Here is a 14088-nt window from a genome sequence, read left to right as displayed (position 1 = left end):
TAATTGCTCAAAGTGATAAATAGCAGTTGGGCAAATGTGAATAAAACTCACGCACAAAACACTAATTGCTCTTCTATGCACCCATCACACCACCTACTGTAAATGAGCAATGCTTTCTTGTGTTATGTGAGCATCTCTAAACGCTTCACAGCGTTCAACAAACTGCCGTCTGAGACTCAAGTTGTTAGCAAGTTTGTTCGCAACGGTAAAATGAATGCAAAAGCAATAAAAGGGAAGCAGTGAACACTGGGGAACTCTAAATTTGTGCTTCCATGGAAGAATTAGTCACCTACATGTCACAGATGTTCCCTTTGCTGTCTGAATGAGGAAAATTGGATCTGTGGTGCATACTGAACACTGAAGCACAGACCAAAAAAAAAAAAGATCAAGTCTTTCACACTTGAGAAAATTGGAGCAGTCAGCTCGGTCATGGTTATGTACTCCAATATTGAGTAAGCAGTGTGCCTGAATGTCTGCAAAGTGACAGGTCCCACTGCACCTAGTCCCCAAGGTGTTTACGTGTCACCAGATCTGGAGCCAAAGTCTGACAGTAAGGAGTCCTTGCGCAGGAATTATTAATATCACCTCACACTGATCCCAGCACAGAGTATACACTAATATTCCCAAGCATCATTCTTTCCCAAGCCAAGAAATATGCTTGGAAAACTTTGGTGAAGTTGAAAAATAGTATTATTCAAAAGAATAAAACAAACTGAAAACAATCTAGAAAGTAACTTTAATATCTTACTGTTTGGTGACTCCACCACTGACTGGATGTGTTGTATTATTACAGTGACAGGCGTTTATCAGACAATCCACCATCCACTCTCTGTTTTCTGCTGTCATGCACACTGACAGAATACAAACGCCAATTTGGATAGAAAGCCTACTGCTTCCTCCATCATGTCAACACATATATCTGCACATCTCCCTCTGTTTTCCCCCCTTTCTGTGACTCTTGAGACTCATCTTCTCCCGACTGGCTGAGTTCAAGCCTTTAGATTTGTGTGATGAATGTGCTGTCCGGTACTGCTGAGCGTCGACGTGGTCAGCCCACAGCAAAGTGCCAGCTTATCTGTGTAATGGCTAAGTGCGAGCTGTGTCTCAGGGCTTTGCCAGTATGCCACATATTGCATAGATGCTCTGTGGAGATGTTGCTGAGTGTGTGGTGTCAGCCTGTTGTTTGTGAACAATTTCCAGCACCAGCAACATGAGTTTCAGTCAAGAAGTTAGTTTTCCTTATCAGAAAAAAATAGGCTAATGCAACAAAGGATGTGTTTGTATCTGCTCCTTTCGCAAGGAGAAAATGGGTCAGAGTGTTGCATGATCAAATCCCTGTTTGTTCTGCAGTCATTTGTCTGCTTCTCGTTAGCAGTAAATCTGGATCATTAAGTTTCATTTCAGGCGCTAACAAAGACTTCCACACATGCAAGGGAAGATGTGCAGAGACTTATCGGAGACTCAGACGATGATTTTCATTGTAGTGGGGGTGGGGGGTGGGCTCTGCTCTCTAGTGGCTGTGTTAGTGCAAGGAGTCAGTAATGAGCCAGCAGCATCACATACAGATGGAGAGGAGAAGATAGAGGATTAAAACAAAGTACCAGGCAAAGATTGATGCTGCTGCTCTTCATCTCATTTTCCTGCACAAGGACAGATATGGTGGGGCCTGCAGCCCAGGGTGCAATACACAGATCCTCTCCTCTGCATCAGCGAAGTTACAGAGCGAGAAAGAGGAATGCGATTGAAATAATACTAATCTTATTTCAAAGGTTTCAAATGATGTTTTAAATCGTTCTTGCATGATTAATGATTACTAAAGCACTTTGTGGCCAAGGAAACTTTAATTACTCAGTAAAAAAATCAGTTTGATTTTCATGTTTAATCCAGCAAATAGCTGTCTTGTGCCTTGCAGCTCAGAAAACACGGATTTGAGGCCTTTTCTCAATAAACTGATGAGCCACTTCATTTAAAGCTTGATTTAGTTTCCTGTACAATCAAAGGGAAGGTTTGGTCTGTCTCTCACATACAGCGCAGCATACACAGGGATTCAAGTATCATTGAAATTTATTTTATAGCAGCAGGCTTCTGTTATTTTTTTTTTTAAAACTGAGGGATTTTCTGAGCAGCTTCCAAACAATGTTCAGCTGAGCACCAGTCCTCCCTGCCTGAGAAAAGAAAGTGGAGAATAGCTGAAAGCACCTTGTTGTGTCAGGCAGTGGCAGACATGATGCCGCTTCTTTTATTGTGTGCAAATCTTTTTTAAACTCCAGGGCAAAGTCTGAAGCCTTAAGCTTTAACTATTAAAGCAAGCGCCTTCCTTTTTGCTGTGATATAACTTGTATTTCTTGTGATGCCGTACAGGATGGTTCTGGCAGTACATGTCATTTTTCTAGTAATAATTACCCTATATCTGAAGCGCCTCTCAATCTGTCCTGGCAGTTAGCAAATCCCCACGGGGCGAAGCGAACTGCAGGAGAACTAAAGCTCTGATTTTGTATCTCATTAACACATCCAATGAGATATTAATCTCCATCAGACATGGTACAACCCCAAGCACATTGTTGGTGTTAAGTCAAGAGGAAAGTGATTTGCTAGCTCTGCTAAAGGGCACGTTGAAGCTGTGTGTGTGTGTGTGTGTGTGAGGAGTGAAGCGACACATGACATGTGTCAGATCTGTAGTCGTCATGCACAAAGTCCAAGTCACTGTAGCAGAGGTATTTTTAGATGACAAGCGAAAAGGTTACCTGTAAGCTATGTAGCTGCTGTCGCGTTCCACTGGTATTTTGGTATCCGCTGGCAGTCTGCTGTACGTACAAGCTGTTGCTGTAGCCTGTCTATGCACGCTTTTCATCATATTTAGTCAGTTCACAAAGAAGGAATCCATTATCAATCGTACACAACCCTCTAATAAAGCACCTCCCTACAAGCCACTGGCACCATTATCGTATATGTCTGTGCGGAGGAGACGTCGATGGTTTGAAACAATCGAAAAAATGTGGATCCTAACAAACACTCAAGCTTCAACTGCCTACACTAATATAGAGACAATAGTTAATGCTGTAACTCAATTCACAGTTCTTGCTCTACCAGCCTCTTTATAACCAAAGTCTCTTAACAAGGCTGGTTTTGTCTTTTTCGTCTGCAGGTGAGTGAGAATGCAAAGCAGGACCTGAAGGATGGGCTGGCTCTCTACAACTCAGAGAACAACATAGGCCTGCGAAATGCCTGGAACATCATCCAGGCAGAGGTAGGCAGACCTCACGCCATGCATTACATCGAAATTTAGCAACATTAGCATGATTGTTAAATAACAGCAATAGAAGCGATATATAAATGCAAAGTTTTACTGAAATATTCCAGCTAATGTATTTCCTGGATTGTAGCTGCAGCATTAATGCAACATTAAAAGTCAAAACTGGTTGTTGGTGTACATTTTTGTTCCATTATTGTAGACCTCTAATGCAAAGGACTAATTACAATACTTGTTACATTAAAGCATTAAATATTCATGTATGTGTGTGTGTGTGGCATTCACAGTGGAAGTGCTGCGGTGTGATAGCATTCACCGACTGGCATGAGGCGCTGAAGGAGAAAGTAGTTCCTGACCGCTGCTGCCAGGAGCATTACCAGAACTGTGGACGTAACTCCACCAACATGTTCTGGAACAGGGTGAGTTCACATTGACTGCAACGTAAATGCAAACATGTTTTGTTTTTTACAAATGATGTAACTTTGTAAGTATTAGTGAATGGGCCTGCTGGGCACAGAGCTTCTGTTTGAAAAAGTTTCTTTTTGAAAAGTCAATCAAATGACTACAAAGTTACTCAAAGACAAAGACAAACAGAATAAATACAGACAGACACAAATTGACTGTAATGAAACTCAAAACCAGACATGCAGAACAATCCCAGATGCAAAACTACTACAAAGATGCAAGACGACCACAGCCACAAAATGGCTACAAAGAGACTCAAAACAGAGATGCAAAATAACTGCAAAGAGACACAAAACGATGGCAAAGAGCCACAAAACTACCACAAAGAGAAATAAAAGGACCACAGACATACACAAAATGTCTGCAAAGAGGGTAAAACGACTACAAACAACCTGGCCATGTCTTTTGTGGACATTCTGCGTCTCAGTGTCTTGCTCCCATTTAGGTGTAGTAGGGGGGCTTTTCCCTGGTTGCACCCAGGCACCCATTGTCTCATTTCATGGATATAATGCTATTCAGATCATCAGCCAAATCCATAAGGTCTTGTTTCACGTCATGTTGGAAGTTGTGTTTGCATATACATGATTTTAAATAATAATTATGTCGCTCTAAGCCAACATGGCTTATATTAGTTCAGGATTCACAGGGGACATAAAAATCATAAATCTTATACATCTTTAATCTTCAGTCCATCTGTTCAGTGACTGCTCTTACAGGCCTCTGTGAGTAGTTAGAGTAGCTTTAAAGTTTTCCTCATATTCTTGAATTCTGGTCATGCCAGATTTTTTTCCATTATGCATGAGACAACAGCTTTTTTTTTTTTTTTTCTTTGAAAAAGTCTTGCAGTTCACCAATCTCCCCCCGTTACAAGTCTAATCTTCTGTTGGTCTGGCATGTGGTTTGTTAACAGGTCCAAAGTAGGGGATTAAAAGCTGTAATATAATTGCCAAAATGAGAATAGGCAGACATTGAGCTGGCCCATAGGGAAAGCGCAGCACTAAAAGCTTGTGTGTAATCCTGCCCAGAGGAGGAGACAGCCACACACTATATAGTTAAGACTTACACACTGCCTCGGCACCCACACTCAAGGAGGGGCACCACTTGCAGCTGAAGCCACCATTAAATCCTTCACTCCACCTCGCTGCCAGTGAGTGACCTCTGAACGAACCCGGGCGGGAATACATTTAAGACAAAGTACGCGTACGTGTCTGTCCATATGGCCCATAAGTCTGCATACAGAAGTCATCATTCATGAGTAATTCACCTCTTTCAACACCTCACCTGGTAGTTCATTCATCCGAGGGTGTATCTCATATGTAAGAGGTGCATTTCTCCTGGAAAAGCGTGAACTGGATAGTTGGGTTTTTTCAAGGTGACCAAACACCCGAGCAGCCCGAGCTGCACTGCCACTGAAGTGACATGATTCTTCTGTCACACCGAAAATGCACGTTTTCAGTGGAATCTTAACAAGCTTTTGTTTCATTTCAGGGCTGCTTCGAGAAAGTGGAGGAATGGCTGGATGAAAACAAGCACCTGCTGGGAACCATTGGCATGGTCATCTTAGTAGTGCAGGTAGGAGGCTTAGTGATAAATTGTTTTTTCTTTCTCTATTTTTTTTTTTTTTTTAGCCTCTTTCCCATTTATTTTCCCTTCCATTTTTCTTCTTTTGCTTTGTGTCTGGGTGCATTTGTTTGTGTCTGCCTGTCAGGGAACCTGTTTAAAAAAAAAAACATGTGCATTCGGTGGCCTCAGTGCCACCAATGTCTGCAGAGAAACTTATGAGGCCTGTGATCAGTGGGCGTTCTGGGCACCCACACATCTTGAAATATTGAAGTTGCTGTCTTCTGCACCCTGATCCTGTCTGGGAGAATCAAAGCCACCTGGATTTTTGCCAAACAGGCTGCAGTCATGTATAGGAGCCATCTGAAGATAGTAGAGCAGAGATACTAAACATAGAGGAGAATGTATAGACTCACAGATTAAAGGATTTGTTGAGAGGGGTGATAGATATTCCTCTGGTTGTTCTGTTTCTCTTTTTGTCCTAAACTCTGCTTTACATCTCTCCCTCTTTACACAGTTAGTGTCTCACTTTCACTTTCTTTGCAGTAGTTTTTTCACTTCCTTGGGGGATTGAGTCCTACAATTGTCTTTAGACTGAACAAAGCAAAGCACAGCAAATTTTGCTGGACTTTTTTTTTTCAGTCTCTGTTTACTTGCTCCAGACAGCCTGTGATCCGAATGTGCAGACGTGAGCTGTAGATAGCTAACAACATATGAACCGGCTCTGTGTGTATGTGAGGCAAGTGTGTTTGTGTGACAACTCAGACTCTGAGTGATCTCATCAAAACTCCAGTTCTTTCTGTCATCGCTTCCAGTCTGTTTGTGAAATGTCATAAATGTGAAGTTTTTGCTCAAGTTTGAATATTTTTTAGTTCCGGCAGATATATTCTGTTTTTTTTATGTGCAACCACAGTGGGTGGCAGTGGACAGAAAGAAGGTCCTGTGTTCAGATCAAGAGGCAGCCAGCTGTGGACTGTCTGTGTAGAGTTTACATGTGTGGGAATGACTGCCTGTGTCACCCCTGTGATTGATTGACAGCCTCTACCTTTCCTCTTGCCTAATGTAAGCTGGTATAGACGTCTTCCACCCAATAGATGGATGCATGGATGGACGGATGTGTCCTTGGTTCACTTTGCACTGCCTTAACCAAATGTGTCTGCACCCACTTAACTTTGTATTCTCTCTTGCTTCGTCTAAAATCCAATTCACAGTCAGTGTGAACACACCTTAAGAGTTCTGCTCCATCCCTGGGTCAGACTCTTTTTACAATAGCTGTCTGTGCTGCACCTTTCCCCAAGTCTATTTAATCTCTTGCACCTTCCAAACATTTCCTACTTCACCTCTAATATTTCACTCCTCTAGCTCCTACACAGTACATAAAAATGTAGACAGATTTGTTGTCAGTGTAAATTCCACCTGCTGTTCCACCTACCTTCAGGTAAAATGCTTACATGTCACTCACTTCTTAATATTTCTGTCCATGCTATGTCCCATCCCCTGCACTGCACATCTTCCTTCTCATGCTTTCAGCACCCCCTCTTGCCTTATTCCCCTGCCCTCCCTGGCGTGTCTGCAGCTGTGCTCATGCTTGGCAGGTCTTCGGTTGGCTAATCTGTGAATCCATGGTTCATTCAGAACGAGGTGGCCACACTCTGAAATCTCCATGTTGGGTTTTATAAGACCCAGCACATTTCCTATGTCCTTGGGGGAAAGCGGTGCTTGAGCTTTGGTTAAAGTTCACAGCTTCGCTGCGGGAGGGTCGGCATTGTACAGTATATTGGCCAACTTCAGATCAATGTGTGTCCAAGACAAGATCACACACTTTTCTTCCATGCTCACATGCTTTTTATTCTAACTCACCGACTCTTTTCTCTCTGTCTGAATCCTATCTCTTCCCTGTCTGTTCATTTCTTCTCCAAACAGACGCACACACACAGTACACACATGCAGAAAATTCACAAATATCGGCCCTAGTTTGGAGACTGATAAGAATTAAACACTGCAACACTGTCTCAGCTGATATTAATTTTAATGATTTATCTTCCTCTCTCCACACACACACACACGCACACACACACTCAAGCACACTCTCCTCTGATTCAGGTGAGGAGCAGAAAAGTCGAGAAACAGACCTTGAGCTGTCAGATTAGCAGACTCAAAGCCCGGTGAGAGACATTGCAAGTCTGCAATGTTGCATAATGTCCAGAGGCATGGAGAAATGGCTTATGAGTGATTTAGACTTGCAGGATACATCGATCAGCCACAACATTAACACTGGCATTGTGTGTATGACAGACAGTGGCAAAAGCCTGTATCTATAACTTTATTAACAATGGTTTCAGAAATTTCGGAAAGCACCATTAATATATTCTTAAGCATGGATAGATTATTGAGCTGTGAAGAGTCCTGCAGGAGCAACTGTCATCGTGTCCCACTCTCAGACTGACTGATGGAGACAGTTTAAACATTCTGTGTATGTCAGAGCTGCACGGATGAGCCATATGTAAAAAAAACTGCGTCGGTTTTGAAGCATTTTTTTTAATACGTCCTAATTCCCTCTGAGCTGGATGTTTACCTCAAATAGCACTTTGTGTTTTGATTGACAGCGGCATAAGGTGGGGTTTTCTCTGAAGCAGCCATATGAATTAGGTTTGGACTGAAACTAAAGGAAGAGAATCAGCAGCTTTCCGAGGCTAATCACATACTGTAGCAATCCCCAGTGGAGCCTCTTTGCAGGAAGTCCACGTTGCCTTTTTATGAGACTATGCGCCATACAGTACTTTGCACTTTCCTTGCCATCCAAACTTTTGCCAGATAATGGTTTTAGGATCAGCCTTGTGACTGTGTTTGATGTAGAAGTATCAGGGGTAATGGAAACTTCAAAGAGATAGCTGGCTACTTTGATTTAGTGGCATCTCAATTTACTTCATTGACTTAATGCTTGTGCACGCTGTACATTTTTTTCCATCACAAAGATTCCAGAGCTCGCGTTTGAAGGCCATCAGAGAGAAAGAGAGTGAACGAAAATGTGCTCGTGCCTCACCACAGGAATTATTGTGCATCAAAACACAAACTAGCCCAAGGCATCAACATCAAAAACATCACACGGAGACACACATGCACACATATATCCTACACAGACACATACAGTACATACACTGTACATACAGACACAAATTCACTATCTCCTTCTCCTTTCCTCCACAGCTCCTGGGCATGGCGTTCTCCATGACGCTGTTCCACCACATCCACAGAACGGGGAAGAAGTACGACGCTTAGCCTTGCGGGGAGGCACCCGATGGAGAGGAGCCCCACTGCCTGATGGGATAAGACTCTGATTTTAACACCCCAACCACCACCCACCCCACTTGATAACCTCTTTAGAGAACCCCCCCCCCCTCCCCCTCCACCACTTCCCAGACCCTCTGTACAGATTCCAGCTGTGTCCCCGCTCTGATCTGCTCTTTCCTCTCACCATTCATTTTGCCAAAGAGTAACATAACTGAAAGAGAAGGGACACCTACTTTTGGCAAGGAAGAGAATCCCATTGGTTGTCACTCCTCTTGAGTCATTTTTTTCTTTTGTCTCTTTTTTTTTTTCCCCCTTGCTTGGTCTAACAGTTTGCTGGAAGGAAGGACAGACTTTGAGACAATGAAGACTTTACTGATCCCCACCCTCCCACCCCCCACTGAGGCAAAGCGAACATATGAACTGATAATATCCTCCACCTCCTGTGGAGTTTTTTTTTTTTTTGTTGAATAAAGTCAAGCCCCAGTTTTTCTTTGTAAATGAAAAATGTTCCAACATGGCATGCTAGTTTTCTACTTCACTGATTTACCTCTGTTGTCGAAATGTCAAACAATTTCTTTTTTTTTCTTTCTTTTTTTTGGTAAGTGTGTCATCAACGCTCCTGTGGAATGTAAGTGTTGAACAGATCAGTGCAATGAGCTCTCAGACATGCAGTGTGTGTGGGGTTGGATTTGAAGTGACATTGCTGCGGAGGGGCACAGATATGGCGGGATGGTGTCTAATGTAATCCATGACTTATATTTTTTTCATTTGGCTGTGGAGATTTGGGTAAAGTGAGCCTGATGGAGGAACGTCATGTAAGCGTGAGGAATCATCGGTGGATTTATTTTCAGAGGATTCTGCCATATCCTCTGAATAATAAATTCTAATACACACATCTGTCTGTGAACACACACACACACACTATGTGTTGCCACATAGCAGCAGTATTCCCATTCCCTATGAGACAATACAAATGGTGTAAAATGGATGTTTATTAGGGCTCCACCAGGGCTGTCAAGTGAGGAGATCTGGGTGATGAAGTTCCCCCTTCGAGAATACAGACTGAATTGTCTGTATGTCTGTGTGTGTATCAGTGTGTGTGTGTGTGTGTGTGCGTGTGTGTGTGTAGCTTTATGGGTATGTTTTATCACATTGTCCAAGCTGCAAAGGAAAAAAAAAAAGGAAAAAAAGAACACAGAAATCCAGAGAAGCATGGGCACAAGGGGCAAAAACAGAGCAGACATGTTGTCTTGCTGCTGCCATCAATTGAGTTAGCGGAGGCGGCTCGAGCTTTTCTCTTCTGTATTCTTGAGAGCTCATCCTTCCGCTCTGCCCCTCCTCTGGCTGTCAACTCCCCCCTGCCTCCATCTTTCTTTTTTCACCCCAATTTTCTTCCCACGTGGCAGAAAGCAATGAGCTTTTTTTTGTTGTTGCTCCAGACGTACACACACAATATCTCTGCTAACATTCCCGCTCATCATGCAGATCCACCCCTGGTTTGCAACTTCTCTGATTATTCACAAGCTTCCTTTTCTTGTCGCAAACAGAGGAGGGGGTGGCGGGAGTGTAGGCAGATCAAAGCAGAGACAGATAGGTATGGCAACAGCTCTGTAGGACACATCTGTTTATATGTGTTTACCGCTGATTCGCTGCAGGAGGCCTGTGCACCAGCCTGCCTCCTTCAGACTGAAAATACACTTCACCTGCTGTGGCGACTTTAAGAAAATGCCTTCCAGTGTGTAAGCTCGAGGCTTCTCAATTTCTGTGTGTGCACGAGAAGTGGTGGTGCACACACAGACAAGCTCATTGTTAAAGGATCATTTTAGCTTTGATTATATGATTGTCAGTCAGTAATAATCCCTCAGTTCATAGGAAAACTGCGTCTGCACAGCTTCATCATGTACAACAGATCAAAGTTTAATCAAAAAGTCAAGTCTGAAACCATCCTGCTGTAATGGGTGCATCCATCTCATCCAATCCTGTTGCCATTTTCTGTTGATATGGCTGTGTCCAAAATCCAAAATCACTTGCTCCTTCACTACTCCCTATATACATATACACACACAAACACACACACACACATATATATATATATATAGTGAGCAGACTGAAGCGTCTATAAATTGACTGTAAGTATAGCATACTACATACTGAAAAGGGTGTGATTTTGGACACAGGAAGAGGATGTTCCTTTTCTTAATCCGTCTCTTAATCCTTTTCTTAATCCTGTCTTTAAAGCTCCATTTGATTCTTTTGTTTCTCCAACCAGGGAAACAGCCCTCAATGACCTATCTCAATTAGTGGAAAAATCTGGGATGTGGGCGGCCATTCAAGCTGTCTCGAATCTGGTTGTGTGTTTGCTGCCCCGTCAGACTTCTTTAGAGAGATGTTGCCACATTCCCAAATCTCAATATAGAGGCTGAAACGACAAAAGTAAGGCCATGATGTAATAATCTGAAATAGAAGAGGACAGGTGATCGTTTGTCTGCTGCTATTGAAAGCCGAGGAGAGAAGTCATTGGGACCAGAGGTGGCTGTCGTTTCAATTTTGTCGAAGGTTGTCGTTGAGAGGAGAGTTGTTGTTGTGTTGGTTTGGCTGAAACCTTGAAACTCAGACATTGTGCATTGCTGCTACAGAAACTAGAAAATGACTTGGCAGAGAGAAGAAAATACCCACCTGGATTCACTCATTGGACAATCTTCTGAGGTCCTTCTCATTTTATTTTATGGGTTTTCTTATGACTTAATCTGAGAGACCCAATTTAAGAACGTGGGGGTTAGGGTATCAGGAAGCAACAGATTTGGACTGTGATGTGCAGCGACCCCGCTGGCTGTGATTCACCGCCTGCCCCCATATGCTTCGACTCCTCTTGTTGCGTCCACAGGGGGGAACATGACAGCTGCTGATGTACAGCTCAGGCATGAGCGCTCACATCTCCTCTGCTTGGCTGCCTCCACAAACTCTCTACACGTCCCTTATTTACTGCCGCGCTCTGCTCTACACACGGCGCTGCATATACAGTAGCTGGCAGCGCTGACACTGTAGAAATACAGCTGTGCTCTTTGAAAGCCTCGAAGCAGCTGTGAGGTAAATTCTCTACCCAGGAGCGGTTATAGCAGGAATAGCTGTAACAGTTCTGTAAATGAGACTGCAGTGTATCCTCACTGCAGGCAAGAAGCTCTGAAGACACAACAAGATAAATATTTTGTTGTGTTGCCGTTTCTTGCATTGGGTGGAGAAGTGTTCAATGATGTCAGAGATGTCACAGAAAACGACCCAAAGCAAATCCGGTGTCTGTCTCCGAACCTGACGTCATACTTCAGAGACCCAGCCTGCAAACTCTGTAACTCCTCGCCACCGACTGATCTGACTGAGCTGACATCCTGACATTTTCTCCTCCAAGTGAACTCCCTCTCAGCTCTGCCACTGTCACCCAGTTTTCATGTCAGAGAAAATGTTCCCCCAGCGTTTTTTAGAAAGCAGGGATGAATGCTATTTTAACAAAAACTGTTTCATGATGTTATTTTTGTACATTGGTTGTCGCTGTTTTCACGTTTGTTTTTATACGATATACTGTTGTTTTTCTTGTTCTTCTAGGCTGTTTTACTGTCTTTTTTTTTTTTAATTATTAATTAATGACAGAGGCTCATTGTCGCACATTATGAGAACATGACACTATTAAGCATTTGTTTCGAAGAGGATTAATCTTCGCGATGTTCCTCTGCAAGGTGCAAAAATGCCTTTCTGTCTTAACATTGCCACAGGCAGTGAAAGTAATTAAGTCAGAATTGATAGAGAGGGAAACATTTGGCATACAGCATCGGGTGAGGCCCACAAAAGACATACTGCACGCTTGTCGACGTGCTTCGCCGTGTTAAGATCTAGCTTAATTAAATTAGGACGTGCTGCTGTAATTTGCAGTATGTCTTTTAAAACTGCCAGTGTAAGGCCCAATATGTATTTCTAGAGCATGTACTCTTAGATGAAACTGCAGCACAGAGCTAATGTTACTGTATCAGCACTGTACATTAGCCCAGGATGTAAATATGCTCATTTTACAACTGATGTAACTTGCTTTATCTCTGCCACTTGAACTCACATTTACGTACAGTTTATTGGACATCTTCTAATTTTAACATGCCTAACAACCCACGCTGCTTTGACATATCTTCCACCTTTATGTTGTTCATCTTCTCATGTTTGACAGTTTTTCTGTCTCCGTTTTCCGTCAAAGTACAGGAACAGTGTAAATTTGATGTAAATTTGTGTTTCTGTCAGTATGGTTTTCATATTTTATTTGATCGCATTTGCATCTTGTAGTAAAACACAGTTTTCCTAATGTTTTTTTTTTTTTTTTTTTTTTTTTGTAAGGAATATAACATTTTTCCTCTTATCCATGGAGGCACTCCCAGTTAACCACAGAGATAGTAAAGGAAGAATGCACATGCAGTAATTGGGTTTTGTCTGCTGTGAAGAATTTTGAGACATAGAAACTGCTTCTTTTTTTTTTTTTTTTTTTTGCCACCATCAACATATTATTTCTGTAATCTCTTCCTAATCCCTCCCCCGTGCTAATGCTGAATATCTGAGCAGTGGAAATGTATGCTCTAGAAATGGTGTGTTTGATGTTGTGTTCTGCTGGGTGGCACTGATACCTGCCAGCCTTGTCCTGTGGAGTTTTCTGCTACATGTGAAAGCACTCTGAATATCTATATAGGTGGTGCACTACCTTCTCTTTATTCTCTAAATCAACTATTTTTTAAATAAAGGAAAGAGTGTCACAAAAATCCCACGATACCGTACGCTCATTGCCTTTCATGTTTAATGACTCGACGCTCCTGATGTGTTCCTTTTATATGTCACTGTCAATTATATAGGCAGAATTTAGACAGTGTTTAATGCTGATTTTTTTGGGGGGTTGGGAGACAGGACTTGGCATGAAGAGCAAAGTGAAGCTGTGTCACAGCAGATCCCATGGTGTATTTAATAAAAGAGAGTGGCATCGCTGCCTTAAATGGCCTCCTTTTAAAAAAAATAACAAAACCTGAGGGACTGTTGTCCTAAAGACGCCAAGATGAGCTAATGGTAGTCAGTTGCGCAAAGGGTTTTTCTTCTTTCTTTTTTTTTTTTTTATAAAAGAACAAAAGGAGGATGATGAAAGCGGGAACTGTCGCCAATTTGTCTCATGTTTCTACAGCCTGGGACAAGCAGCAGAGTATTTTTGTGTGGAGCTTTATCCCCATTTTTAACCTAATTCTTATCAGGCTCATGTGTGACAGTGAGTGGAGTTTACTGTGCCATTCCATCCTGGCTTTTTGTTTTACATCACTGTTCCTTCTATGCAAAAATATGACCTATTTTAGCCTTTGTACAGATTATTTTGTATGAGTAACATGTAATGAAATAAAGTGAACAGAATCAACCTTGGATACCTTTTTTTTTTTTTTTCCCCCCCCCCAGTAGTTACTACAGCATCCCCCCCCCCCCCCCCCCCCCCCCACTCAGCTGAGCTCATTTCATTA

The 14088-nt window shown here is 42.5% G+C and overlaps 1 protein-coding gene across 4 annotated transcripts in view; it reads left to right on the top strand.

Moving 5' to 3' along the window:
* Nucleotides 1-13988, top strand: part of tspan9a (tetraspanin 9a) — a 156443-nt gene extending 142455 nt beyond the window's left edge. For all 4 annotated transcript variants that reach the window (XM_071505056.1, XM_071505047.1, XM_071505039.1 and 1 more), the window contains 4 exons: nt 3146-3247; nt 3538-3669; nt 5204-5287; nt 8483-13988. In XM_071505056.1, coding sequence (XP_071361157.1) covers nt 3146-3247; nt 3538-3669; nt 5204-5287; nt 8483-8554 — 390 coding nt within the window. In that variant the 3' untranslated portion in view covers nt 8555-13988. The remainder of the gene's footprint in view (nt 1-3145; nt 3248-3537; nt 3670-5203; nt 5288-8482) is intronic.
* The last annotated feature ends 100 nt before the right edge of the window (nt 13989-14088 follow it).

The sequence above is a fragment of the Trachinotus anak genome, unplaced genomic scaffold (genome assembly GCF_046630095.1).
Source record: "Trachinotus anak isolate AG129_WGS33_773 ecotype Australia unplaced genomic scaffold, CSIRO_AGI_Tana_v1 ptg000002l, whole genome shotgun sequence".
Lineage (NCBI taxonomy): Eukaryota > Metazoa > Chordata > Actinopteri > Carangiformes > Carangidae > Trachinotus > Trachinotus anak.
This window is presented reverse-complemented; position numbering and strand designations above follow the sequence as displayed.